This window comes from Equus asinus, chromosome 25 (genome assembly GCF_041296235.1).
Source record: "Equus asinus isolate D_3611 breed Donkey chromosome 25, EquAss-T2T_v2, whole genome shotgun sequence".
Taxonomy (NCBI): Eukaryota; Metazoa; Chordata; class Mammalia; order Perissodactyla; family Equidae; genus Equus; species Equus asinus.
The window spans coordinates 18,021,209-18,048,728 of NC_091814.1; the positions used below are offsets into that span (position 1 = coordinate 18,021,209).

The 27,520-nt window shown below is 56.0% G+C and overlaps 1 protein-coding gene across 2 annotated transcripts; it reads left to right on the forward strand.

Moving 5' to 3' along the window:
* Positions 1-1,496: 1,496 nt before the first annotated feature.
* RHBG (Rh family B glycoprotein) lies at positions 1,497-13,128 on the forward strand. Of its 2 annotated transcripts, none has more exons than XM_014836973.3 (10): positions 1,497-1,819; positions 7,160-7,346; positions 7,831-7,981; positions 8,099-8,246; positions 9,914-10,080; positions 10,384-10,521; positions 10,644-10,777; positions 11,331-11,452; positions 12,424-12,497; positions 12,699-13,128. In XM_014836973.3, the coding sequence occupies exons 1-10, from the start codon at positions 1,633-1,635 to the stop codon at positions 12,765-12,767; spliced, it is 1,377 nt and encodes a 458-aa protein (XP_014692459.1). In that variant the 5' UTR covers positions 1,497-1,632; the 3' UTR covers positions 12,768-13,128. The 2 variants fall into 2 exon arrangements, with proteins under 2 accessions (XP_014692459.1, XP_070353248.1); XM_070497147.1 differs by lacking the exon at positions 1,497-1,819 and adding an exon at positions 3,127-3,389.
* Positions 13,129-27,520: the final 14,392 nt, after the last annotated feature.

The window sequence follows — 27,520 nt, forward strand, 5'->3', positions numbered from 1 at the left end:
AAGCCCCTCCCACTCAACAGCCCCCTCAGACAGGTGGGGCTAGGCTGGGCAGCAGTGTAGACAGAAGGCCTCCCCTCCCACCCACCCCATGAGACTGGCCTTCAGCTTTCCTTCTTTGAAGCCCCTGGTGGCCTGCAGGGGTCAGAACCCGTAGTGCCAGGTCCTCAACCGATTTAGAGCCTCCAGTGGCCCAGCTCTCAGTGGGGAGAAGCCATGTGCCTCGACAGGGCCTTCAAAGCCTTTCTAGATTGTCAACCCCCAGCCTTAGTTCCTGGACACACTGGACACTCACACGGCCAGGCTTCTATCTATGCTTGTCCCTTTCCTGAAATGCCCCCTCTTCTTTCTTTGCTTGCCCAGTTTCTAGGTTGTCCTTCTAGACTACCTGCAGACATTACCTCCCAGGAAGCAATTTTCCATCTCTGTCCACTCCTTCACCCCCACTCCTGTGAGTTCTGCAGTCTCTCCTCCTGGGTCCCCACAGGCTCTGTACTTCCTGAGATCACACATTTACCCCGATGGTAGCTAAATTCCCTCCTAAGTGTCTGTCTCCCAACTGGAAACAGTGGCTCCTGGAGGGAGGGGTTATCTGGTTCATCTCCAAAGCCTGGCTCACAGTAAGTGCTCAGGAACCGTCTATCTCCTGGCCTTCTGCCTACCAGGACCCCAGTGGGTGCAAATCTTGCTTGTGTAAGAAGGGACTCTTGACTCCTAACTGAGAAGACCCTCCTTCCATCTAGCTTCCCTTCTTTCAGCTGCGGAGGCAGCCCAGCCCTCTCACAGCCACACTGGGCAGTGCAGGGAACCCAGGTGTCAGTGCAGCCCCTGCCTAGCCTGCTGCACTGTGGTGGGGTGCAGACTGGGGGTGGGGAGCCTGCGGAGGAGGCTCTGAGTGGGATGAGGACCCTTCTGCTGAGGCTTTGACTCCCGCAGGCAGGTTAAACATCAATGCGTGGAGAGCCGGCCTGGTGAGCCATCTCTTCTTCTCCGTCCTCCATCTGGCTTTTTCGGAAAAAGATTGAGAACACAAAAAATTGGAACCCAATCCAAAAGATTGGGAAAACACCTCTCTCTTGTGTTAACCCTGGAGGGGCCAGGCCGGTTTTTAAGGGCCTCTTATTCCCTGGAAACACTCCCTAAACTAACGCTATGTTTGAGGAAGCGGGTCTCCCCCCAACTCCCCCACAATGGGTCCCGGAGCTGTGCCCCAGCATCGCAGGACACAAGGTGCCTTTCCAGAGTCATTTCCAAGGACCTGTGCCAACAGCAACACCGCCGGCTCAGTGGCTGTGGGAGACAGGACTTGGGGAACTGGGAGGGGGTGGGGAGGAGTAGGGGGGCCGGGGGTCCGAAGGCCCCCTCCCTTCCCAGTCCTTACCCCATCTCAGGCCTCGGGCCCAGGCCCTGGCCCCCCCACACCCCTCCACCCCTCCACCCCTCCACCCCTTTTCCGCTCAGTCCCACCTCCCGGGGCTGGGGCCTGGAGCTGAGGGTAAGCTCCGCGTGGGCGGGCCCCGGTGGGCGGGGCCTGGCCCCTGTGAAACCTGCCCGGCCCGCTCCGGGAGCGTCTGCCCCGCGACTCGCGCCCAGAGCCCGAGCCGGAGCAGGAGCCTCGCACGCAGCCTCTGTCCCATGGCCAGGTCCCCCCGCTGCGCCGCGGGCCGGCGACTGCAGCTGCCCCTACTGTGTCTCTTCCTCCAGGGCGCCACCACCATCCTCTTTGCGGTCTTTGTCCGCTACGACCAGGAAACCGACGCGGCCCTCTGGCACTGGGGCAACCACAGTAATGCGGACAATGAATTTTACCTTCGCTACCCAAGTGAGTGCGGGTGAGGGCGTGCGAGGAGCAAAGACCCCAAGCTCCCCGTTGTCTTGGGAGGGAACACTTGGGTGCCCAGATCTACCACTAGGTGGGCAACGCTCTCGCTCTGAGAAGAAGGTGCCCCAGATTTATAATCACACCGTTTCTCTGGTGTCTGCCATGTTCTGGGTACTATGCTGAGGGCGGCACATGCGTTATCTCATTTAGTCTATGAAGTAGACAAAGATGGGGAAACTGAGGCTCAGAAAGATTAAGTTCAGGGTCACGTTGTGAGAATGGAGAGAGCTGGAATTAGAACCCGGATCTGAAGCCCCAACTTTAACTGCTCCCCTGTCCCACCCCACAGTTGGCCTAATTGGGCTTTGCTGGGCTGTTCCAGAGACTACCTTTCCTAGGGCCTCTGCCCTGACCACCGGAAAGCGAATCCTTCTGGGCAAGGCAGGTCGTAAGGGGGGTGCAGGAGGTGGTAATGGTGGGTATTAGCTATGAAGGCAGCCAAGACTGTGGGGCTCAGACATTTCTTCCCCAGTCCCCTAAAGCTGGCCCTTCCAGAATCAGAGAGAAAATGATGCAGCTACCTACCAGCCAACCACAGAGCAGCAGCCCCAGCCCTGAGAAGGAGGCATGGCAGGTCATCACCCATTTCACAGGGGAGGAAGCTGAGGCTCAAAGGGGTTGTGACTTGCCTGTGATCGCCCATCATGTGAGTTACCGAGCTGGAACTAGGACTCAGGCATCCTAAGCTCCTTGCACCACAGTTCATTTGCCTGCTGACAAGGCCTAGGAAGGGGAGGGTTAACCCCTGCCCTCTGCTGGGGACACAGGCTCTCCCTCAAGATTGGGGGCCCCCGCCTGGGCCCCTGGGACCAAGGACACCAGATCTCCCAGACTTCATCACAAATGCTTGGGCAGGTCTTTCCTAAGCCTCAGTTTTCCCCATCTGGGCAATGGGGAGAAGGATGCCTCAGTCTGAAGGGTATACATTCAAACAAGGTCCAGAGTGTGAGAATCTCCCATAAAAAATCCCAGGCTGTTATTACCCTGCTTTTTGTGTACAGAGCTGGCGGCAGGTTCTCCCCACCTGAGCCTTTCCCAGCCCCAACCCCAACAAAATGAAGCTCACAATGCTGAGGATATAGAGGGTGAGGTGCAGGCTTGGACCTGGGCGTGAAGCACCAGATCCCCAGCCATCCTGGGCAGAGGGGGCTTCAGCTCCTCCCTCCCCAAATTTCACCCCAGCCCTGGCTGGACGAGGTGAACCCTGGAAGCTGGGATCAAAGCCAGAGCCACAGAGCTGGGAGGGCAGACTCTTGGGGTCATGCATTTGTCCAGAGAGATAGGGAGTTGGGAGGAAACAGTCCACAGGCTGAGAGAAGTAAGCTCTTGCCCAAGGGTCTGACCTGGCTGCCTGCCACGAGCCCCGATTTGGGCCTTACTCAAGGCTTCCGAGCCCTGGGTGTTTCAAAGTCCTCCTGAAACCTCGCAACCCCTCGCCCCTCTGCTGCAATGGAGGGCTCTCCTCAGACGCGCAGCTCTCCGTCCCCGGACCACAGCCAGCGGAATCGCGGTGGGAATCCTACCCCTTTTTCTGCCCTCGGTTTCTATCCCTGTGGACTTGGGACCCTGGTGTGGGGGTAGGTTGGGGAGGAGGGAGGTGTGACGGCCCTGGAGCCTGGCACTTTGATGAGCCAGGTTTTCACCTGTCCCTGTGTCCAGGGGCAGGGGTCAGGGCCAGAGGAGGGTGTAGCCACTGCCCTTGGATTTGGGAGATGAAAGGGAGTTCTGCAGCTGTTGTTGAGCTGTGGGACTGGCCAATGCCAAGGGCCTGGCTGCTCTGAGGGTCTGTCTGTTATCTCTGTGGGAAGGGCCCTCGGAGCCCATCTGGTCCACTCTTCTCAGATGTGGAGAGAGAGCTAGAGAGGTCGTGTGACTGCCCAAGATCACACAGCAAGTTAGCCAGGTGAGAACCAGGTCTCTTGACTCATCTGTGGCCTTTCCCCCACATCACAAGCCTCTTATCCCACGAGGAAAGTAATGGAAAATGAGAAAGAGGGAGAAAGACTAGGGTTATAGGGGCCACAGACGTGAACATGAGAAAGGCTTCTAAGAAAAAGATCTGGACGGGTCCTTTTCTATACGCCTCCAAGACCTTACTTACAGGGAGAGAGACTTAAGATAAATGGACTCAGGATCTTCTTGTAAGAGGTGGGGGAGGGGGTGTGACTGGGATCAGGGTGGTTCGTGGCCTCTGCTAGGAGAAGTCAGCCCCTCTGCCTTCTTCAAGGCGGGTGGGAATAGAGTGTGGTGGGGGGACATGGTGTCCCCAGCTCACCACTTCCTTTTCTCTGCTCCTCATATTTTATATCCCCACTTTACAGATGAGGAAACTGAGGCTCAGAGAGGTTAAGTAATTCATCCAAGGTTACACAGTCAGAAAGCGGGGGGGCTGGGATTTAAATCCAGCTGTCAGCTGCTAAAGCCCCAGCGTTAACTGTTCCCTTGTCCCACAGTCTTGTCTTGTTGGGGAGCCATCTAGTGGGGTTGGGGTGGGGCGGGAAGGGAAGGAGGGAGGGCAGTAGGTGGCTCTGGAGGGGTTTTATCTTCTCTCCAACCAAGGGTGCCTGGGGTAGGTGGGGGTGGAACAGGACGCCCACCTCAGCCCATGGAGAGTGTCTGCGTGGAATGTTCCTCAGCGACGGCAATTTCTTGATGTTTATGTTCTACTTGAAAGGCCAAGGGATTGAATTTTGATTCCAAATAAACCCGAGGTGGGAAATGTAAACATTATTGCCATTTAAGACAAGTTCTGGAGCGGTTTTGGCATGTCATGGGCACAGAGCCCTGCGATGCAGTGCCCTTGGTTATCTCTCTGTCCTTGAGCGAAACAACAGACATGGCATCCCCTTTACTGTTTGCACAAGGAGAAAAGAAACCAGGCAGTGAGGCCTAAAAGAACTTAGGCTGCGGGCTGAGTTCTAAGAGATGCTTCTCCTTTTCTTTTGGGTTTAAAGAGAGATCTGGGTGACTGGGGAGTGGGTAGGGCTGGAGAAGTGGCACAGTGTTGGCCTCACTCTTGGCTGCTGGGGCTGGCAGCTGAGCCGCAGACCTCCAGTTCCAGCACACGCCCAACCCTCTGCCAGGGGCTTGCAGACTCATTTCCTATCAGCCCGTATACAGAACAAAAAAGCATTACAGTTTCCTTCTCTCGGAGTTATCGGTTGCATTCTAAATTTGAACAATAAATTTTTGGCTTGTTGATGCTTCTTCAGGTTAAACAAAAAAGGTGACCATGATTTTTTTTTCTTTATGATCTGCCTCTTTCTACGAGAGATTTCAGGTCATTTACAGTAAAAAAAAATGTGTATAAGAAAAGAAAAGCAGGGAAGCAGAACACAAATAATGGACACTGTGAGCGCCTATATTTGTTACAGTTGAGGTTCCTGTGTAGCTCCGAGCTTCCAGGCAGCCAAGAGAAAAGGGAAATATGATCAATTATGTGTTCTCATCAGAACCAATTGCATATTTGCATACGCAATTCTTTGAATCTTTTGGTTTTTTAAATTGAATTATAATTGACAGACAATACCATATTAGTTTTAGATGTACAACATAGTGACTCGGTATTTTTATACATTACAAAATGATCACCACGATAAGTCCAGCCACCATCTGTCATCACACCGAGTTATTACAATATTATTGACTATATTCCCCATGCTGTACACTGCATCCCCGTGACCCATTTATTTCATAACTGGAAGTTGTACTTCTTAATCTTCTTCCCCTATTCTCTGATTCTTTTTTTTTTTTTTTTTGAGGAAGATTAGCCCTGAGCTAACATCTGCTGCCAATCTTCCTCTTTTTGCTGAGAAAGACTGGCCCTGAGCTAACATCCGTGCCCATCCTCCTCTACTTTGTACGTGGGGTGCCTACCACAGCATGGCTTTTGCCAAGCGGTGCCATGTCCACACCCGGGATCCGAACCGGTGAAACCCGGGCTGCCAAAGCAGAACATGCGCACTTAACTGCTGTGCCACCGGGCCGGCCCCGTCTCTTATTCTTGATGTCCATCTTCCATGCTCCATGAAGGCAGGGACTGTGGCTGCCCTGATGACAGCTGCATCCCCAGAGGCTGATGCACGACTGCTGGTCAATATCTGTCACATGAATGTGGGAAAGCAGATCGGTTCCTCAGGGGAAGTAACATTTCCTAGCACTAAGTTCCAAGAGAAATTTCTCATGTGCAGCTATAAAAAGGGAGCTTGGGGTCATGGTTGGCCCTGTTTCTCAATAACTTATTTACACCAGATGTGGTAACAGCACTCGTGATACGCTTTCTCTAGTGATTCTCAATTAAAGGCAAAGACATCGCCTGGCATCAGGATATACCTGGACCCAAGACAGAGAAAGCAGGACCAGCTGCACTGGCCGAGCACCGGAGCAGGGGGTGTTTCAAACTGTTTACAAGTGGGGCGGGGAGGGGCACAGAACAAATTAATACTAAAGCAAATTATTTGTATCTATCTCATTTTCAAGATTCCTGTATATTATTTTTATTAGCTTGGCTTTTTATGCACAATGGTACAGAATAGAAAGCAAACAGAAAAGGCCCCAAATCTCCCTGCCTAGAAACCCCATTGACACTTTAAGAATTCAAGTAATTCATCTGTAAAATTAAAATATTCAAACTATAGAAAGAAACAAACTCAAGAGTCAAATCCTCCTTCCCGGAGTCGCCATATTGCGTGAGTCCAGGGGCCTCCTCTGCGTTGGCGTTGGTGGGGCGCAGCGGCCCTGCCCCCCTTCAATTCTTTTTCCCTAAGGTAATCTCTGTTAACAATTTAAAGCTGTTTTGTAAATTATTTTTTAAAAATAGAAAATCCTCAAAATGGAGAGGTATAGATTCTGAGGGATGGAGGTTAGACATGAAGAAGGACTTTCCAGCGGAAAGGGAAAATTGAAGAGAAGCCTGAAAGGGAAGAGAATTTTGAGCACGGAGGGGCAGGGACTGCAGCCGGAAGGAGCCCAGGTTGGACTTTTCGCCAGTCAGTTGTAAGAGACCCAGGGATAGGGCACATGAGTGGGGCAGAAAAGAGGGCAGAAGAAGGCTCTTCTCCCTTGCTCTGACATGGAGGCCCCAGGGATGGTCTGGGTCCCACTGCCCCAAGTGGGCCAGCTCTTCACAGGTGGCCCAGGTTTGGGAGGCCCTGCTGTGCCTGGGAGATTTATAGGCTCGACTCCAGCCTCAAGGCGGCCCTGGCTGGTGAGAGCTGGGGGCACTGGAGGCTGATTGGTTGGTGGGCAGTAGCCACAGCAGCCCCCGCATTCCCCCTGCAGGCTTCCAGGATGTGCACGCCATGGTCTTCGTGGGCTTCGGCTTCCTCATGGCCTTCCTGCAGCGTTACGGCTTCAGCAGCCTGGGCTTCACCTTCCTCCTGGCCTCCTTTGCCCTGCAGTGGTCCACGCTCGTCCAGGGCTTCTTCCACTCCTTCCACAGCGGCTGCATCCACGTTGGTGTGGAGAGGTGGGCAACAGCAGCCTCCCCGGCTCCCCCCAGTACTACCTGGGAGGCCCCTGCCCGAGGGGCCCAGCTTAAGCCCTCAAGTCCAGCCAGTCTGCTCCCTGCCCCAGGTTTTTGACCCATCGATTGATTCCTCTTGGGTGCCCTGCCTGTTGTCACTGCCCGATTTCTTCTCCCATCCTCAACCCACACACTCAGCTGCACCTCCCCATCTCTTTAGGCCCCTTATTGCCCAAGAGCTGTTGGGAGAATAGATGGCTTCAAGGGAAAGGGCAGGGTTCAGAGGAGCCCTTTCAGAGGAAATCCCAAGATCTGGGTTTCCTGCCTGTTGTGGGCTTTGTTCCCCAAGTCACAGAACCTCCCTGAGACTTGGCTTCGCACAGGGAAGAGCTTAGACATGTAGGCTCATTGCCTCTTCCCCTGCCCCCTCCCCAAGGGCTGCTGGTGTTTCTGGCCCCATCTCACCCTCCCATCCCAACTCCCCCAGCATGATCAACGCTGACTTCTGCGCTGGGGCTGTACTTATCTCCTTTGGGGCCATACTGGGCAAGACTGGGCCGGCTCAGCTGCTGCTCATGGCCCTGCTGGAGGTGGTGCTGTTTGGCATCAATGAGTTTGTGCTCCTAAGTCTCTTGGGGGTGAGTCTGGATGGGGATGTGGTGGGGTCGGGGTGGCCAGGGCCAGGCCCTGAACGGGGAGAGCATGGAGTGGGAGCGGGGCAGGGGCTGCCCCTCCACCTCAGCTCCACCTCCCAGGTGAAGGATGCAGGAGGCTCCATGACTATCCACATGTTTGGTGCCTACTTCGGGCTGGCCGTCTCACGGGTCCTCTATAGGCCCCAGCTGGAGAAGAGCAAGCATCGCCAGGGCTCCGTCTACCATTCAGACCTCTTTGCCATGATTGGTGAGGCCTGCTGAGGGTGGGATGGGGTGGGATGCGGTGGGGGGTCAGTTCCAGATGCCCGTGATCTGGGCCAGAGAGGACCATCTGCAGGCAAGGTCTCATGCTGCCTGGAGTCCTGGGGTTCTGGCTGGGAACTCCCTTCCCATTTGGATTCTCCTTTGAGAGCCCTGGGATCTGTGCTCCTCATTCTCCATAATTCAGTGACAGGTTCTTAGAACTCAGCCCTGGGGTATGCACATGCCCCGAGACCCATTCCCGGGGACCTGTCTAAATCAAGCACCAATCCCTGATTAAAACCCTCCAGGGGCCCCGTCACCCACAAGATGGAAACCAGGCTCCTCAGCCTGGTCCTTCGCTCCTGTGTGTCCTGGCTGCCCTTCTCTCTGCTCCTCCCTCCCCACTGGCTCTTCCCTCACACTCACTCGCTCTAGCCAGACCTGGCTTCTCCCCATTTCTTACCTCCAGGCCTTTGCCCCTGCTGCTGCCTCCCACCTCTTAAGGTCCGTCCTCCCACCGATTTCCCAAAAGCCCCTGCGCTATCTGCAGGGAAAGGAGAGGTCAGGGGTCACCCCTGGGAGCAGTAGGCTCTGACCTGGGAGCACTGTCACCACCCCCTGTTTCTTCTAAACACCTACGTCCACCTTAGCCTCTGCTCCTCTCTCCACCTTCACAAACGAGTCAGGAAAGGAAACTGATATTTTATTTTTTCCTAGGAAGTACTGAATAGTGCCTATTACATTAAAAAGAGGCTGGTTTTGTATTTCTTGCTCACCTCTGGGTTTGTTGGGAAATAGATCACATGGAACCTTGTTGGCTGAGGTCTCCTTGCCCTTTGAGACCCAGATAAATTTGGCTTGAAGTCCAAAAGCTTCCCCAAGATTCCCGTGCTTTCCCAGGAAGCTTTCATTCTCTCATCTCCTCTGCCTCCAGCTCCTTGCAGACAGGAAAGCTGGCTCTTCTTGACTCCTCCCCAAAGGATGCATGTGTGAGCGCGGTAGATTTTCCTGCAGACTGCCAGGGAGAAGTTACATGGCACACCCAAGGACCACTCAGGGGCAGTCCCTCAAGCCTCCTTGCCATGCAGGGTCCCCAGCCTGCCCCTCACCTTGTCCCTTGGCTCACCCTCCGTCTCCCTCAGGACTGCCCTGGGAACACAGGGGCAGGCAGGGCAGATGGACCTCCCAGTTCTTACCCCAAAATGCGTGGGCCGAGCCCTGCTGGGGCTCAGCAGACAGAGGCCTCTCCTGCATGTTGCAGGGTCCACCCTCTCTACGAGGCAGTTGAGGTTATGAAACAAGTTATTTTCCTGATACCCATCAAGTACCCAACTTCGTGCCTGACATGCGCTGCCTTTGTCTTTTTTTCTTTCCTTTTCTGATACTTAAAAATCTCAATCCTCTGTGGTTTCAACCATGTAGCTGCCTTTTGTGCCAGTACCCTTCCAGAACTCCCATCGTTGAGCATTAGTACCTCTAGGCCATGGGCTGTGCACTTCATATGCATCACCTCATTTATCCCTCACTTTATGAGGTAGGTATTATTATCCCCACTTTACAGATGAGGAAACTGAGGCTGCTGAGAGTCGGTGACTTGCCTGCAGTTATAGCGCTTGTGCCTTGTGGGGGTCACTTACTTCTTTTCACTCCACCTGCCTGCCCACCCTTTAGGGACCATCTTCCTGTGGATCTTCTGGCCTAGTTTCAACTCTGCACCCACTATGCTGGGGGACGGGCAGCATCGGACAGCCCTGAACACATACTACTCCCTGACTGCCAGCACCCTCAGCACCTTCGCCTTGTCAGCCCTTGTCGGGGGGGATGGGCGGCTGGACATGGTACGGGGAGGAGGCCTTGGGAGAGGCAGAGGGATGGATGGGAGGGGGAGGAGAGGTCTGAGACCCTGCAAGGCCAGTTCCCCAGGGGAACAGGTAAGGGTGCAGGCACAGGGGGCTCCATCTGCACTGGAGGCAGTGAGGTCAGAGTATAAGGAAATGATACAATAGCAGGAGAGGTAGAGGTTAGATGGCGGAGGGACTTCCAGAAGCAGAAGGTGCCACTGTGGTGGACAGGGTTGAGTTGGGTGTGGGTGTGACGATCTGAAAGGGCCTCCAACTCCGTGTTCTTCTGTGCTCCCTTAGGTCCACATCCAGAATGCAGCACTGGCTGGAGGGGTTGTGGTGGGGACATCAGCTGAAATGATGCTGACACCCTTTGGGGCTCTGGTAGCTGGGTTCCTGGCTGGGACTGTCTCCACGCTGGGGTACAAGTTCTTCACGGTACTGATGCCTCTCGGGCGCTTGGCAGAACAGGGGGTCTTCAGCACCTTTCCTCCCACCCCTCCAATGGGCCCGGGGTGGGAGGAGCACATGAGACTCATTATTGGTGTCCTGTCCTCCAGCCCGTCCTTGAGTCAAAATTCAAAGTCCAAGACACATGTGGAGTGCACAACCTTCATGGAATGCCTGGGGTCCTGGGAGCCCTCCTTGGGGTCCTTGTGGCTGGGCTGGCCACCCATGAAGCTTATGGAGATGGGTGAGTCCCCCCTGCAATCTACACTGGAGTTACTATCCCCCTGGAATGACCTCCCTCACTCTCTTCCTCCCTTTGTGGACCAACAAAAAAAGCAGTGTTTATTTTCATTCATTAATTCATTCATCCGTATTCTGGGAGCTGAAGAAACTGGAGTGAACAAGACCAACCTGGGGACTGCCTTCCTTGTCCTCAGTTAAGTGCAGCAGAAGGTCGTTGAACAAATGATTTCAATGGTGGTGTTACTAAAGGGTCAGTAAGAGATGATGACTCTTAGGATCGATTTTTACAGATCAGGGCTCAGAGAAGGTGGGCAAAAGTGACCCATGAGCTGAGTCTTGAAAGGTATGTGGGTGTCTGCTGGCACATGAGGGTGGGAGGGTGTCCAAGGCTGTGGGCCTGACTGGAGCAAAGGCCCAGAGGTGAGATTCAGCCTGGCAGGCTCCTTTTTGAGCCCCTTTTGGCCGCCACATGATGCAATGCAATGCACTGATGCGCTGACCAGCCCTGGCTCCCTGCTCCATCCCTGTCTCCCCACAACCTCCTCTCCCTGCAGCTTAGAGAGCGTGTTTCCGCTCATGGCAGAGGGCAAGCGCAGTGCCACGTCTCAGGCCATGTATCAGTTCTTCGGGATGTTTGTCACACTGATGTTTGCCTCTGTGGGCGGGAGCCTTGGAGGTGAGTGACCTTGGCGGGGGGTAGGGGGCTGGCAGGAGCTCCAGGGAGGGCAGAAGACAGAGGAGGGGGGTTCTCCGGAGGAAGGGCCATGGATCCCTTCCCCCTGCCATTCCTTTACTCACAGATATTTACTTTGTGCCCGGGGGCTGTGGAGGGGGGTCACAGAGTTCAGGGGTAACCTCCTCCAGGTGAGGAGGAGAAGGTGAGTACTTGCTCCCTCCTGGTGCCAAAGGAAGGCGGGGACCCGGCTGGCCAGTTCTGTGGCTTCCCTGTGCTGCTCCCTCTACCCACTAGAGGGCAGCCCAACCTCAGGCTGAAGCCCTGAAGGGGCAGGCTGAGCAATCTTCTCTGGGGCAGGGGCGGGTCAGTGAGGGAGGTGGGCCGCTGGCTCACTGCTAGACTGGAGCACCTTGCACAGAGGCAGACTGCCCGCTGATGCTGGTTCAGGCAGTCCTTCCTGATGTCTGGCTTTAATCCTTTTGACTTTTAAAATAAAACCTATGATTCAGTATCCCCACCCTTCTGCTCTCACCTCAAGATTTTCACTCTCAAACAAGGTTCAATTCATTCACTCAATTACGTATTTATTCAATAAACACTTTCTGCACTCCTCCTGGATAGGAGGCTGCAGAAAGGTCAGCAGCTGTGGTTCACGACACAATCATGATTTGGTCTATTACCAACTGTGCAAACTTGAGTAAGTTACTTAACTTCTCTGAACCCTGCTTCCTTCTCTGTAATACAGGGATCCTATTCACCTGGCAGGGTTGCTGTGCTTACTCAGGAGGGCACTTTTTTGCACAGGGCCTGGCATATCGTAGGTGCTCGACAAATGCAGCTGTTAACTGCCTGTGCCAGGCATCACACTGACCTCACGCCTCCCAGCCCCTCTGAGCCCTGCGGCGCTGGGTGGCAACCTCCCCCATGGGGGCAGCAAAAACGTCACACATGTCCTCCCCTACCACCACCAGGGTTCCTGCTGAGGCTGTCCTTCCTGGGCTCCCCACCAGACTCTCAGTGCTACGAGGACCAGATTTACTGGAAGGTGAGATGCAGCTGCAGCCCATCAGGCCCACAGGGCCCTCTCCCCTCGGCCCCTCCCTTCCCTCCTGTGAGCACCTCCTACCCTCCACCCTGCCTCTTTCCTTCCTTACCTGCTCATTCTCCTCTGGAGTACACCCTTGAGCTGTGGTCTCCAGCCCCCTGGAGCTGCCCCTTCACCTGCTCCTGCACCCCTGCCCTGTAGGTGCCTGGGGAGCATGAGGATGAAGCCCAGGGGGCTTTGAGGGTGGAAGAACCAGACACTCAGGCCTAACTTGCTTCCAGCCCTTGAGAGGACGCTCTCCTTTTAGAAGATGAGGACTGCCTACTGTTGGAAAGTTCTTCTTTTCTAGCTCCCATCCCTCTTGCTGCAAAAAAGAAGTTGTGAGCGGAAGGAGCTTCCTTTCCATGGGCAGCATTGGGGGAGGGGCAGTAGACGGCGGGGAGATGGAAGAGCAGTGGGCTAACTAGCCTGTAGGGGGAGAACCTCACGCAGCCCCACCCCGCCACCCCTCCACCTGCAAGTGAGGCGCCCAAGTGACTGCTGATCCACTGGTACAGCATCACACAGTTACGGTGAAGTCTGAGCCAGGGCCTGGCTCTCTGAGGGTGATAAACACCACCGTCACCAAGGACTCTGACTCCTTTTTTTGTGCACTGGGAATTTGGGAAGTTTCTCTCACCCTCTAACTCATGATTTCAGAACCTCAGGGTGGCAAAGGACCTTAGTGGTGACAAATCACGCCTCTGTGTCCATGGACCTCCCTCTAGGATACCCTGTTCTACTAGGTGGGTGCCCAGCCTGGGCTTGCCTACCTCTAGAGACAGGGAGCTCACTCTCTCCAAGAAAGTCTGTGTCTGTTATAGGATAGCTTGGGCTCCTGGAGAGTTCTTTCTATTCCAGAATGGCTGCCATTCTGACCCTTAACTTGGGCGGCCTCTGAGCAGAGTAGAGAGAGGGTACCTGCAGGGCCTAAGAGGGACATAAAAAAAGTTCTTTGCAATTAACTCCTCAGAAGCTGGAAGCAGCCAGTACCCAGGCACCACCTCATGTCCCTGTCGGAGCCTGAGGAGTGGGGAGCGGGAAGGGCCAATGGGTGTTGGGGGCAGAGAAGGGGGAAGGCAGATCCAGGGCCTCCGTCGGCCTGAAGTCATCTGACCACCAGAGGGTGCTCCAGACCCAGCAGAGGGAGACGCGGTCTTCATGCCCCTCCGTCGTCTGCCTAGGCTGGAAGTCCTTCCTACAGCCTAAGGGCCTTCCTGTCTGCTTCAGCTCTGGTCCTCACCATTCAGGCCACAAGACTTTTTTGAGCTCCCTGCCGCCACTACATGTCAGGCAGGTGCTAGGGCTTTCAGATATCTCATCCAAATGAGAATCCATCCCCCTAGAAGACCGGAGCTCCTTTCCCAACCCTGAAGTACTGGGACACCCATCTCCGCCCTCTCCTGCCCTTCCCCCAGGCTTCTGCCAGGAGTTGAACATGACTACAGACCCCTCACTCAGGACCAAGACCCATTCAGGCCTAGGAACCCAAGGAGGACATGGAGGGGTTTCTGGGGCCTGGCCCTGGGACAAAGGCAAAAGGTGTCCTCATCAGACTCTATGCCCTCTGTAGTTGGAGGGACTGAGTTTGGCTGGGGAAGGAGGCCAAGCACAGAGTTGAGGAGAAGGGGAGGGACAAGGAGGGCGATTGAGGGACAAGTGCTCCACGGGCACCATTCCTGCCCACATGACCCAACTGTGCTGCCACCCCTTCAGCTCCCCTCCTTTCTCCACAGCCTCCCCTGCCCATTGCTGACTGGGACAGGTATGTTACCGGGGAGATCCTGGTGCTGAGGCAGAAGGATAACTGCTGACATTGCAAGAAGGTTCCCTGTCCTGTCAGTCTCTGCTGGGAGGGAGGAAGTTTGGGAGAGCTGAGGTCCCATCCTCCATTCCACCCTGTGGGGCCTTAGCACCCAGCCCTTCACTGGTCCAGGTAGAGGCGGCTGACCTGCTCTCCCTAAGCAGTCCTCAAACAGAGATCTGAAAGACTTTCAGGAAAGGGGAGACTCAGGATAAGATGGGACCCTCCCTGCCCTAGCTCATTCTGAGTGGGGAAAGCTAGGAGTATTCATTTGTTTGTGCCACCATCTTTCAACCTGATCTTCTCCCTCTACTTCTGCTTCTTTCTTGATCACAACCAAATCTCCCTCCACGCTTGAAAAAATGGGCTGGTCACTGCCCCCATCTCAATCCAGGGAGGCTTCATGGAAAAGGGACCACTGAGCCCTCTCTGGGGGAGGGCAATCACCCAGCCAGCTTCCAAGGGAGGAAAGGCTGCAGGTGCTTAGGATGGCCCACCTCTTGGTCTCTGGGAAAGGAAGGACAGGGTGGGGGCTGCCCCATGAGAGATGGCCCTGCATATCCTGTAGCCGGATAGTTTCAAGCTCTGTCACCTCCGTGAAGCCTCCCATGGCCTGGGAGATGTTACTGAGCTCTGCTACAAGATCCAGCACCCTGGCCCCGTGGCTCAGGGGCCCCTCTGTCCAGGGTTGAACTCTCCTAACCACACTCTTGGTTTCTCACTCTGCATTTCCTCCTCTCCCTCCCCCAACTTTGTCTCTAGTGCTGAGCACACTGGTGGGCGCTGTATAGATTGTTCCATTTAATTGGACTAAGCCATCATTTGTCATTTGGGTATGGGGGTGATTATCCCGTCACTGCTTTCAGGCAGAGGCTCAGAGGGCAGGAAAGACAGGTATCCTTGGAGCCCCTCCCCCAACTCCCCTGTAGCCCCTGGCTCAGCATCATTGGTCCCCCACACAGTGGCCCATCCATTCAGGCTAGGTCAACAGGGTGACAATGAGCAGGTCAAGGAGATGGTGGGGACAGAGGCCAAAAGGTCTCCTTCCTCACCCCTTCAGGACAATGAGGCCTCTGCCACTCAGGGACAGCCCCTCTGATCACCACTATTATTACTCTCAATGCAGGACAATCGGACACTTGCCCACTCATGAACTCTGTCTGTCTAGCCCCAATGTCTGAGCTCTGGGGACAATGATAGACGAGGACATTGGGCCCCTGCTTACCTCCCAGGTCCCTAGTGATGGGGAAGACAGGCTGCCTGGTGTTAATGTGGAAGTCTGCAGAGCCAGAGGCATTGAGGGAAGGATTTCGGGAAGTGACCACTGATATGGCTTGGCACAACTATGTGTGGGCAACAACAGGGTTTCCTGCGCAGACATCTGGACGAGAGGCCCAACCTCCCCCAGGGGCCTCCGTGTGCTTCTGTGCCAGTGCGGCCAGAGCCCCCTCGGCCAGGAGCTAGGAGCTGCTCCCTTGACCTCTGGAGGACCCGGCGCTCCGAACCTGCGCAGCCTGGGAAAGGCCTGAGATTCCCCCCTATTGGGATTCACATCACGGCGCACGGCGGGCCCCAGCTCTGGGAGGAATTAGACACGGCGTGGGTGTCCAAAGTGGGGGGCGGTGGCCGTCCCGAGGCAGAAACGGCAGCCATGTCCCCTCCACCTCACCCCGATATTTCTCGCCCACCATCGGGATCTCCCCCACCCTCTGCCTCCCGACTTTGCGCCCTGTCTCCTTTGTCTGGCCCTGCCGCCTGCTCCCAGCCGGTCCACCGCGCCGACCCGCGCGCCCCGGGCCCGTGCGCCCGCCGCCGCCGCCGCCGCCGCCGCCGGGAACAATGCGGGCCAATGTCTTCGGGCGGGCGAGCCCGCTATGCAAATGTCCAACGGCCTGTGAGAATCCCCCTCCGCCGCCGCCCCGGCTTCCACCGCCTGAAAGGGGCTGGCGGCCGGGCCTGGGGAGGCGGTCACTGCATAGGGATGAGCTGTCGTCAGGGAGCGCCCGCCCGGGACAGAGCGCCATTGTCTATGTGCCGCCGTCTGATCGCCAGTGGAGTTCGCCAGCAGAGTTCGCCAGCCTGGGGAGGACGGCAGAAGGTGACCCAAACCAGGCCTTGGGACGTAGAAGGAATGGTCACCTGTTCCGTCCACATCTGCTCCTATCCCCAAAGAGCCTTGACCTTGGGGTCAGACCGTGGGGGGACCCCCATCTCGGCAACCCCACTCGCTAGCTTGGCGACCTGCACAAGTCAGTTCATTTCTCTGAGCCTCTGTCTCTTGGAGGTTAAACCTGGCCGGTAGTTGCTGTGCCTCTCACCCTCTCTCCCTGTTAACCACGCCCTCCCCAATTTCCATCCATTTTTTCACACCGCATTGACCAGAGACGTCTCAGGAGCCGCTTCCCTTCCAAAGCCCTGAGGGGAATAGTCATGGGTTCCCTAAAGCAGGTTACTGGACAGAGATGCCCCAAGGGATCCTCTCTGACCCTTCAGCCCCAGGCCCAGTCCAGGCCTTCCTTCCTGCTGCCTTCCGCAGTCCACCACCAGTTAAGGAGTCCCACCTTTTACTGGGAGCCATGGCAGGACTGAAATAAACTTCTCCAATGATGCAGAGCTGGGGGTTGCTGCAAGTCCCCTCCCACAAGTGAAAGAAGTGCATCCTTCTACCCCCAGCTCAGGAGCCCGTGTCCATCTAAGAGACTGTACTGGTCCAACACTGGAGGAAATACCTGGACAGTGGGCAAGGGAGCTCTCTGCTGGGAGCGGAATCCGTTCCAGCTGGGATCTCAGCCCCCGGCTCTTGGGCACTTACAGGCTGAGCTCCAGTAGTTGAGTTTGCAACTCAGCCAGGTGCGGGACCTGAGTCCATCTTTCCTAAACTCCCACCAAGACTCATGATCAAGGAGCTGAAGCTACTCAGGTGAGAAGCTGTTTCAGCGATGGCACTTGGGCCCTTGAGGCAGTGATGCTTCCAGAACTCATAATGTTTTTCAGGGAAAGTCAATCAGGGCAACACCAAAATGAGAACCGTCCCAGGCAGTGTAGGTCTTCAGTCCTAGAAAGGCAGGAGAGGGCTGAATGGGAGGAGGAGGGAGAAGATGCTGGTAGAGCAGGCAGTCTTCCAGGAGGCGGGGGGCCTAGTGCTGTCTCAGAGACCTGTTCGTTTCTGGCTTGGCCCAGCCTTCTCCTGAGCTGGAACTCTTCCCTTCTGTCCTCCTGGCCTTTGTGAGGATCCAGGTGAAACCTGCATGGCAACCCCATCCTGGGGAGGTGGAGGTGGGCTGGGGCAGAGGATGCCTCGTGGGACGGCATTTGGGAGACTATCCAATAAGAGGGAAGTTGGGGTATGTGGGCTGGGGCTGAGGCATTTCATGGTGCTAGGGAAGCGGTATTCTGTCGGCCCCCACTCCCGCACCTTTGGGAGTGGGCCCTCCTGCAGCTTCTTACCCAGCTGCTCTCGTGTCCAGGTCTCCGTTCCAACCCGGTATCCATCCAAAGCATTCTGACCTGGGGCTACCCAGCCTCATGGAAACTCCTCTAGAGACCCTAAAAGCCACCCCTGAAAGAAGCCAAACCCACATCCTCCCACGTCTCCAGACAGGACTATAGCCTCCACCTGCCTGAACCCCAGGGCTCACTGCCCACCCCCCAACCCCATCCCTGCCTCTTCCAGGTTATTTGCAGATGGCACCCTCGCTTTGGGCAATCCCCAGAAGAGGGTTGACCAGGGTTGACCCTGCCCTGCAGGAGGCCCTCTCTCTCTCTCTGGCCTGGATTTCCAGGGTTCTCTGGGACTGTTCTGGCTGGTCTTCGGGTCCCCAGGCAGGACCCAAGCAGCTCGGCTTGGCTCTGAGGCTGAGAGAGGAAGTGGGCTTTGTTGCGCCTGGGCATTGTCTGGATTCTTAAATTCGCTTTTCCCACCCTGCTCTTCTTGGCAGGAGAGCCCTCAGCCGGAGAAGCTGCCCCCCACCCCAGAGTCCCCTCCTTCCCAGCTCAGCACCATCCATCTCCGTCTCCCCAGAGCAAGGAATGTGGCTCCAGGACACTGTGGGGCTTGTTCCCAATCCCCTTCTAGCTCATTTCACTCGGGCTTTCACAGACTCGCCTTCATCCCATGGGCTGCTGTCTGGGTTCTGGCTCTGAAGGCACAGACAGAGGTCTCCCCTCCTCCCTGCAATTCCTCACGCTTCATTTTGTCCCAACACCATCTGAGGAGGCTGCACTGTGGGGGGTCAAAGAACCCTGGGGTGGGAGCCTGTGGGGGGCAGGGTCCCCCTTCTTCCCGTCTCTCCAGCCACTCAGGCTGGCCTCTGCTGTAGCCGGACCCAGCACTATACACTGTCTGCAAGCCATCCATCCCGCACCCACCCTTCCTGTCCACGCCCCGCAAGTCTCGATTATTGGTGGAATTAGCACTGGGCTTCTTGTTGGCAGTTGCTAATTAAGGCCATTAATAAACGTGATTATTAATGCTGTAGCAGGCTGCGGCTGCCAGCATCTATCACCCGCACCATTGGCAAGGTGTGGGCTCAGAGACGGCTTCTGCCTGCCTCCATCCTGGGTAGGCTGCTCCATTTTACCACCTGCCTCACCTTGCCTCAGGCCCTTCGAGGCAAGGGGTGGTGGGTAGAGAGGCTCGGAGGGGGTCTAGCTGAGCCTTCTAGAGAAATGGAGGGACAACCTTCCCTCCAGGGAGCCCCCAAACTGGAAGCAGATAAGCCAGTCTGCGTCTGCGTGTGAGAGGGACTGAGCTGAGCGAGCCACGTGACGCCAGTGTCTTTCTTCACCAGAACGTTCGGGGATAGGTTGGGATGGAGTGCTTGAAGCCTCTAGGGAGAGCTTGGGAGTACACTCTAACGTGTACCTCTGCTCCCCAGCACTCCATAGCTCTCGGCGCTCTCCAGAGTCCCCTCATTCCTTAAGCCAGGTGTGAGGCTATTTGAATTTCTCCTCCTGGGGTCAGGGGACCATTTCAGGGAGACACCCTCTGTAAAAGGGGATGATGCCTCTGAGTGGAAAATTTGCCCCACAATTACTGAGTATCTATCAGATGCCAGGCCTTAGGAATATGCTCATAAATGAAATATAGTCATCTCTTCCAGAGCACTGGATGAGGTCTGCCTCCTCTGTAGACCCCCCTTTTACATTTCCGCCCACCTCACAGTGTGTGTAACAAGCTGTTCCTTTTTCTGCTCACCCCAACTGGACCGTGGGGTCTCGAGGGCTCTCGAGGGCAGCAGCTGTATGTCGCCTACTGCAAATGGTAGAAGACCCCTGGGCTTTGTTGATGCTGCCTTCCTGCCTGCTCTCTCTTTCCAGACCTCCAGCCCGAGCAGGATGGTGGCAAGGAGCCCTGTGGCCCAGTTTGCCTCAGTTGGGCCCAATCAGGGGCTGGAGAGGCTGCCTGAGCCCTCAGCTAGGACTGGGAGGAGGTGGTAGGTGGCCAGGCAGGCAGGGCTGGGCCCGTGAGGGGCCTTCCAAGGGAGCTGGTCTGCTCCCGGCAGGCCTGTCTGGGCTTCCCCTCTGGCCCAGCCCAGCCTCTATGCCCCCTCCCCATCCACTCAGGCCCCGAGAAGTGCTCCAAGGCGGCCCAGGAGACCTTGGGAAGCCACCCTCCCCCATACACCTGCTTCCCCCCGATTCTTCTCCACCCAGACCTCAATGTCTTGACTTTTCCCTGCAGCTTTTGAAGGAAGGATCCACCAAGACTTTAGTCTCTCCAACCCAGGGAAAAAGAAGAGGAAAAAAAAAGGTCCTGAAAACAAAACCCCTACAACAACCTTAAAGTAGGAGAGACTGGTTGGAAGGCTTTTAATCCCTTAATCCCTCTCAGATGGGCCTTGAGACGCTAATGATTTTCCTAATTATTCCCTCCCATTTTCCCATCACTCTGTAAGGACTTTTGAGAGGAGTGAAATTCCGAGCGAGCGGGTGTGGGATGAATGGCGGGCCACCTCCCCCCAAATGGAGCCCTGGGTCCAGGAGGCTGGAGGGGGGGGAAGGGCCCGTAGTGCTCCAGCTGGGGGGCTCAGGCATCCCTGCCACTGACACCCGTGTGCAAGGCGGGCCTGGGACAATGGGGCGGCCTGAGAGGGCCAGGTGTGGGGCTGGGGTCCCCTCAGTGTGAATGGCCCATAATCCTGCCTAGAGGATGGAAGTTGAGCGTCTCTTTGTGTCCCCCAGGAAAGGCCCCTCTGGGTGATAATCACCCTGGGAGGGAGGTGGAGGTGGTGATAAGGGTCTTTAAAGGAGGCCCAGCCTCCTCAGAGAACAGTTGGCCATTCAGCCCTGTGGCCCTTCAGCCCTGTGGCCCTTCACTTGTCTCCAGCAATCTGGGATCTGGTGCCCATCCATGGGGGGTGGGGTTGAGGGGTGGGCCAGTAACATGGCCAAGCTCTGGGCTCAGGTCCCCTCCCCATCGCTGTGGCCTGCTGGACTGAGTGCAGTTCAGGGGGTTGCCTTCTGCAGGAAACCAGTCCCAGACCCCCTTCCAAACCCCCACCTCGGTTTGGGTACCGTGGGCCCTTGTCTCACCTCTACGAAGATACTGAGTTTCTCTGGGGCCAGACCTGCCTGAGAGTAGATGTTGGCCCTGTGCCATTGCTCTACTTTTACGAAGCACTCACAGGGATTCTCATTTTACCCCTACAAATTCCCTGTGGGATAAGAGCATCAGCCCCATTTCACAGATGACAAAACTGAGGTTCAGAGCAGTTAAGAGACTCGTGTAAAGTAACACAGCCAGGAGGGGGAAGCTGAGATGAGAGCCTGATCTGCCCCATCCCAGGTACATCCCAGGCCCAGGGCTTTTGCCCTTGTGGTCCCTCTGCCTGGAATGCTCGCCTCCCAAGTGACCACAAGGATGGCTTCCTCATCTCCTTTGGTCTGTGCTCAAATCACACCCTCTGTGAAAGGAGATGTCTGGGATTTGCTTCAGAACAACAGGAGAGGTGGGGGAGAGTAGGTGTGAGTGCAGAGGAAACAAGACTGGCAGTTGTTGAAGCTGGAAGACAGATAGGTAGGGGTTCATTATACTAGTCTGTTTATCTTTCTATCTATTTAAAATTTTCCACAAGAAAAAGTTGAACAAAATAGAGCCTTCCCTAAGCACCTTATTTTAAATAGCAGTTCACGGTCTGACCCCACCCTTTCGTGTCTGCTTTCCTTGTCTGTTTTTCTCCATCTGACACTCTGTGTGTTTTACTTATTTATTTGGATTCTTGTCAGTCTCCCCCACCAGCCTTCTGAGGTCAGAGGCCCTGGTCTGTTGTGCAGGCGGTGCCCCAGTAGGCAGAGCAGTGCTGACACTTAGAGGCACTGAGTACACATCAGCAGAGACCCGGATGACCTGGGTTTGTGTCTGAAGGCTCTTGGCCAAGCGGCCTTGAAGCAGAGAAAGGCCTGTCGTCTTGGGTTTCTGGCCTGTGGGGTCCTTCAGCACCTGGAGCCACAGTCGGAGGGTCCTTCCCAGCACCCCCGGCCTGGGCTAAGCCCCTAAGTGTCCCATTATGCGCCATTCACTTCTCACTCTGTCGGGCCCATCCGCAGCCGCTGCGTCCTTTTGTCAGAGGGGCCCGGGAGTGCGAGGGGCTATTACCACAAGGCCTCATTATTCCCAGCCAGAGCAATCAGGAGGGGTCCCTTCCCTAGGCTAGCACATTTTGCAGGGTCCCTCCCATTTAATAACTATAATAATAGCCACCATTTATAAGCCCCTGCTTCATGCCGTGCTGCGCCAAGCACTTTACATACATTATCTCATTTAATTCCTCCAACAGCTCTGGCAAATAGCTACTGTCTGTGTCCCCATTTTGCAGATCAGAATGCTAAGACTGGGTGTCCAGAGCCTTTATCCTCAGCCGAACAGGGAGAGGAGGGGCAGGGATGACCTGTGTCCCAGATGGGACACTGATGTGCAGAGAGGGGAAGCAGCCTGGGAGAGAGCACACAGCAGACGAGCAGGGCCCTGGCTCAGGCTGGGCAGACAGACTCCCTCGGGCATGGGCAGAGGAGGGTGAGCAGCAGCCCCCGGCTCTCCAGGAGAGGTCTCTGCTTCAGTACGGGAGCTGCCAGGCCATCACTGTCCCACCCTCCAGGGGCAGACGCTGGCTCAGGGAGCTTCAGTGACTTGCCCCTGTGCACAGGGCTGATGAGAGTCCAGGTGCTCTGCCCACAATGCCAACTGCATAGGGAGGGGGTTTTCGGGGAAGCACCTCTGCTCTCCGGGCCAATCCCAAAAGGCTCTTGGAGGATCTGAGCAGAGTGCGGGGCACAGTGACCAGGCCCCACTGGCCTCAGGGGAAGCAGGAGCAGGAAGCAGGAAGAAGGAAGGGGGAAGCAGAGAGAAGGGACTGAAATTCCACTGTTTCCTCCCAAGTGAGGAGTCTCAGGGGTTCTCTTATACTCTGGCCTTTTACACTGTCCTTCCCCAGCCTTTAAGAGAGATGCAATAATTAATATTTTAAATTAAATTAGATTTATTTCTGAATAAGTAATTTCTTCACTTCAAAGGCACAAAACTTCAGAGGCGCAAAATGGTGTACTCTCCAGTAAGAGGTTTTCCTCTTGCCTCTGTCTCCTCCACCCTGTTCCCATCCCAGAGACAGCCGATGTCCTGGTGTCTCGTGTATCCTCCGAGATACTTTGTCTCCGGACTTTTTGTTATAAAAGTAAACACCCACCCCTCCCCAGGACGTACATTTGTTTCCCAAATGCATGGCAAGCACCCTCTCATCCAGGCTTAGGGTGGCCAGAGATAACCCCCAACTCAAAGGGAGCTCCGGGGATGGAGGGGGCAGAAAATGAGCTGGAGGGATGGCTTTCTAAGGAGAGGGAATGGCATGTGCAGGGCTCAGGGGTGTGACGGCCGATGTGTGTCCAGGTACCTTGTGTGCTTCTTGCACGAGAGGCAGGAGAGGAGGCTGCACCGCCTAGATGAGGCTGGCCTCGCAGCTGGGGGTCCTTGGGCTGCAACCTGCATGCTCTTGACCCTCAGTCTGAGGTCTCTCAGAGTCTGGAGAGGGTTTGTCCATCTGTCCCTCCCTAGAAAGAAGGAAGGGTCTGAAAGGGGCCACCCCTGGTCAGTGGGATTCCTGGTGTCTGCTGAGCTAGGGGGCTGGGCCCGGCTCTAAAGATAAGTCTAAGTCCGGAGGGGGAGACCCACTTTACTGTGGGTGTGAGAATTAAATATGTTTATAAGGTGTTTAGTGTGATGCTTGACACAGAGTACATCTTCAGTTAAAATTGACTGCTATAATTGTTTCAAGGACACCCCTATTCCGAGGACACCCTAACATCCCCAGTCTCAATGTCCCCTCTCGGTGGGGACTCAAGTACCCTCTTTGCTCATTCCTGGCCCAGAAAACTCTTCTCCAGGCCTCCCCTAACTCCCTGATGCTGCAGCCTCCCTCTTGGCTTCTCAGGGAGGGCAGTAGGGGGAGCCTGGCCGGCAGGGACCCTGTGAGCTGGGGTGTTCAAAGTGAGGAAAAAGACTTCCCCTCCTGGCCCCTCAACTCCGCCTCTTCTCAACCGCCCTCCTTAAAAAAACCCCCCCCCCGCTCCCCAACCCGCGCTCATTACGGAGCCCCAGCAGCCAGGCCCAGGCGAAAGCCCAGCGAAAGGCAGCAATTAGATCGTTAGCACCAGCCCCAACCCACCTGCTCGGAGTCCCTCAAACGCGTTTTAATTATAATCCCTTAATCTCCCTCTCAGATGGCGAGGCTGGCTCTAGGGCTTTTGCCCCGAAGGGCCCCATTCCCTCCCTCAATTAAGGGGTCCTCTCAGCAGAGAGCCCCTTTCCCAGCTAAAGGCCTCCCAGTCTGGGAGGAGCAACATCACGTGCTCTGTCTCCTTCTCCGTGCAAAGTGGCCCCAGGTGGCGGGCCAGTCCACGGAAGTTCCCATAGGTGTAGCAGACCCCCTCAGGCTATGTGCCTCCTGCTTGAGCATGAGCTGGGACCATTTGTCTCCCCCTTGGCCTCCTCTTGTCCTAGTTTCTCTCTGTTCTCTGGAAAGCATCTCCCCCTGGCCCTTTCACAATGACTTCTATTTTCCTGTCAACCCACCCATGACACCCTGTCCAAGCCAGCTGTCTCCTTGGCAGTTCCCGTCCAGGAACTCGCCAGGTTCTGTCGCAGGTGGAAACTGAGGCCAGGGCCCTGACAGGATGTCTCCTGGTGGCAGCTCTATAGTGACCTCCAGCTGACATTGGCAGAGGGCAGCCTTGCCCTCCTGCCCTGCATGCCCCCACTCAGGGCTCTGGCACCCTCAGCCCCATAGGGACGGGCAGAACATTGGGCCAGCCTCTATCCCTGAGCTTTGAGCAGGGCAGAGGCAGGAGGAGGGACAAGATGACCCAGCATGTGGCTCTGTCTGAAGCTGAGCCTAGATGAAGCACTTTCCTGGGAAAGTTCTGTCACTAATTGACTTGCAAATGCCTTGTTTGTCCCCAGATTCATAATTAGTGCTAAGGATTTCTAGGGCCCCATCCTGGAGGGGCATTTTTTGGGGGCAGCCTGTTCTTCTCCCCTCTCTGAGGTTGGCCGGGCCGGGGGTGGGCAGAGCCGGGCATCGGTGCCCAGCTGCCATCCAGCGTTCCCACGGCTCTGGTGCCAGCATGTGAAAGGCGAGGTGCGGGGGGCGCGGAGGCTGGGGCTCCCCGCCATCCTTCAGCCGGGACCAGGGCCAAAGCCCTGAGGCTCCAGGAAACGACAGAGCTGGGGAGCGGGCTGTGGCAGCGGGTGGGGGCCGGCTGGCACCCCCAGGAAGAAGAACCCAGCCGGGGCCGGGGACTGGCATTGGCGGAGCCTCCGGCACGATGAATGGGCCAACAAGGGGCCTCTCTTCCTCACGGCTTCCCCACAAAGGCCTTGGCTACACCATTGGATGTGGGGGGCCGGGGGCCACCGGAGGAAGAGGAGAGGCTATTCTCAAAGACACCCCCACTCCCGGCCTCTGCACTGCCAGGAAGGGCCCTGGGCTGGGGGCCCAGTGCCCAGGGTTCAGGCCCAGCTTGGACTTGGATCTGCTGAGTGAGGAGGCAAACCCTCTCAATCTCTCTGGGCCTCAGTTTCCCCCACTGTATTGCCCCTGGCATCCTTCCCGGCCCTGATGTCCCCCTCCTGGTTTCTTCGCACTCCACTACCCTCAACAGCCCCACCCCAGTCTCCACTGCTAGTTCACAGCCCTCTGCAGGCCCTATTTGGTCCTGAGACCCAGGCTGAGTTCCTCTCGGGGTGTATCAGTGCCCCTCACTCAGACACAGCCCCAAGCCCCTAAGGCCCTTCACCTCCCCTCAGGTCAGGAGGAGCCGTTCCAGTCTCCACCTGCCAGGACAGAGCAAGAAGGTCAGACAGGCCAGGGCCCCGCCATTCGAAAACTGTGTGACGTGGATTTGACTGTCAGCCTGTCCAGGCCTTGTCTGTGGAAGGCCTCACAGGTTATCACCAGGATCCAGTGAGAATGTGAGTGGAAGGCACTCCATGTGGGACCTGGCATGGAGTGGATGCTCAGTCGAAGTTCTTTTCCTTCCTGCCTCCCTCTCAAAGCTTTCTGCCTGTGCTTCCGTGTGACTGAGATGTTCTTTCCTGGTCCACCCTCATCTTTTTTTGCCTGGCTCTCTCAGCAGCCTCTCTATATTCCCATTTCATCTCCAGTTCCTTTCCCAGAACTGGACATTTTCCTTTGGTAAGTCCTTCCTGAAGTCTAACCTTCTATTGCAAGTTGCCCCTCCCTGGTCCTGGCCTCTTCCCAGGCTGCCTTGCAGCTGGGGCCCTGAGGGAAGGGGGTGGGGGTGGGCTCTATGGTAACCCTGAGAAGAGAATGCCCTCTCTCTTCATCTGCATACAGACAGTCTCATTTGCATACAGACAGGCCTTATCTGCATATGCTCAGTGGGACTCTAAGAGCACATTCCAAAGTGTCCCGCCTGGACCCTCCCACCCTAGTCCTGGCATCCCTGTTAGAGAGGGGCCGCTCCCCAGCCCTTCTGCCCCTGTCTGGGTCTGGGTCTTTCTGTTTCCAAAAGGCAGCCCACCCTCTGTCGCTCCTGTTCCACCTGCTGTCGCTGGTGCCCTGCTTTCTTTTCCTGTGCTCAGAGGAGTCCTTCCTCCCTCCTCCTCGTGCCTGCCGCAACTCCTTCACCAGGAGCCTCGCTTTCAAGCCAAGAGGCCACTAGTGGAGGCAGCGGGCTAGCCTCAATCGCCAGCTGCCTCTCCCTGCTCAGGCCCCCCAACACCCAGAGGGTAAGGGGGCCATGAAGATTGATGCTCAGGCTCTGGGGTCCAAACAAAAGCAGGTGGAGCTGACCTGGGCAACTTCCTTCATGCTGACCCCTGGCCAGATCCTCTCTTCTTTCACCTCTCCTCCCCAGGGACCAACCCCAGGGGCTGCAGTCCGCAGTGGGTACTTGTGAGGCCGGGTGGCAGAAAGGGTCCTGAAAGGAGGGCTGGGAACCTCAGACACACTGGCCTGGCCTGCTGAGCAACAGGCTCAGCCCCTTCAATATGCCAGATTGTGATGCAAATTCAACTGCCTTGTCCTGGCTGCATCCTCAGCCTCCCAGTCAGCCCTCCTAGACCCTGTCCTTGTGGGGGAACACGGGCTCCGCGGCATGTGGGTTGGGGGAGCCTAGAATCTCCTAATGGGCCTCTACCATACTGAGGACGCTGGACACAGCCGTTCCCCTCTCTGGCCTCAGTTTCCTCTGTGGAATGAGGAGCTGGGCTAGACCGGGTGGCTCCTAATGTGTTTCTTCTTCCCGGAAACAGTGCCAGCGTTCTGCATGCAACTTTAGCAGATTCAAGGATCCCCTGAGGTTCCTCTTGACCTCAGGCTAGAGGCCTAGAGGAGCTAAAAATGCTGTGGTCACTGTTTAAATGGGGAGGGGGTATAGACATTTGTGCTCGGATGCATATGGAGTGTCAAGGGGACTGGCGGTTTCCTCTTGGGAGAAGAGGTGGGTGGCTGGGAAGAGGGTGGGAAGGAGACATGTTTTCCCTTTTGTGCTGTTAGAATTGTACCATGTGTGTTATCTTAAGCCTTTTTATTTAGAAAAATTCTGGGATTCAAACCATAATTCCATGGAAGGATTGTGGTTAGATGGGAGGAAGGACGTTTTAGAGGGTGGCAGAGAGCTTAAGAGGTGCCAGCCATCTGGACTCGGCTCACACTTTCCAGCAGGA

Coding starts and splice junctions, on each gene's coding strand:
- RHBG (XM_014836973.3), top strand. CDS start 1,633: ATGGCCAGGTCCCCCCGCTGCGCCGCGGGCCGGCGACTGCAGCTGCCC. Junction 10,081..10,383: donor GGGATGGGCGGCTGGACATG/GTACGGGGAGGA, acceptor GTGCTCCCTTAG/GTCCACATCCAGAATGCAGC. Junction 12,498..12,698: donor AGGACCAGATTTACTGGAAG/GTGAGATGCAGC, acceptor CCTGCCCTGTAG/GTGCCTGGGGAGCATGAGGA.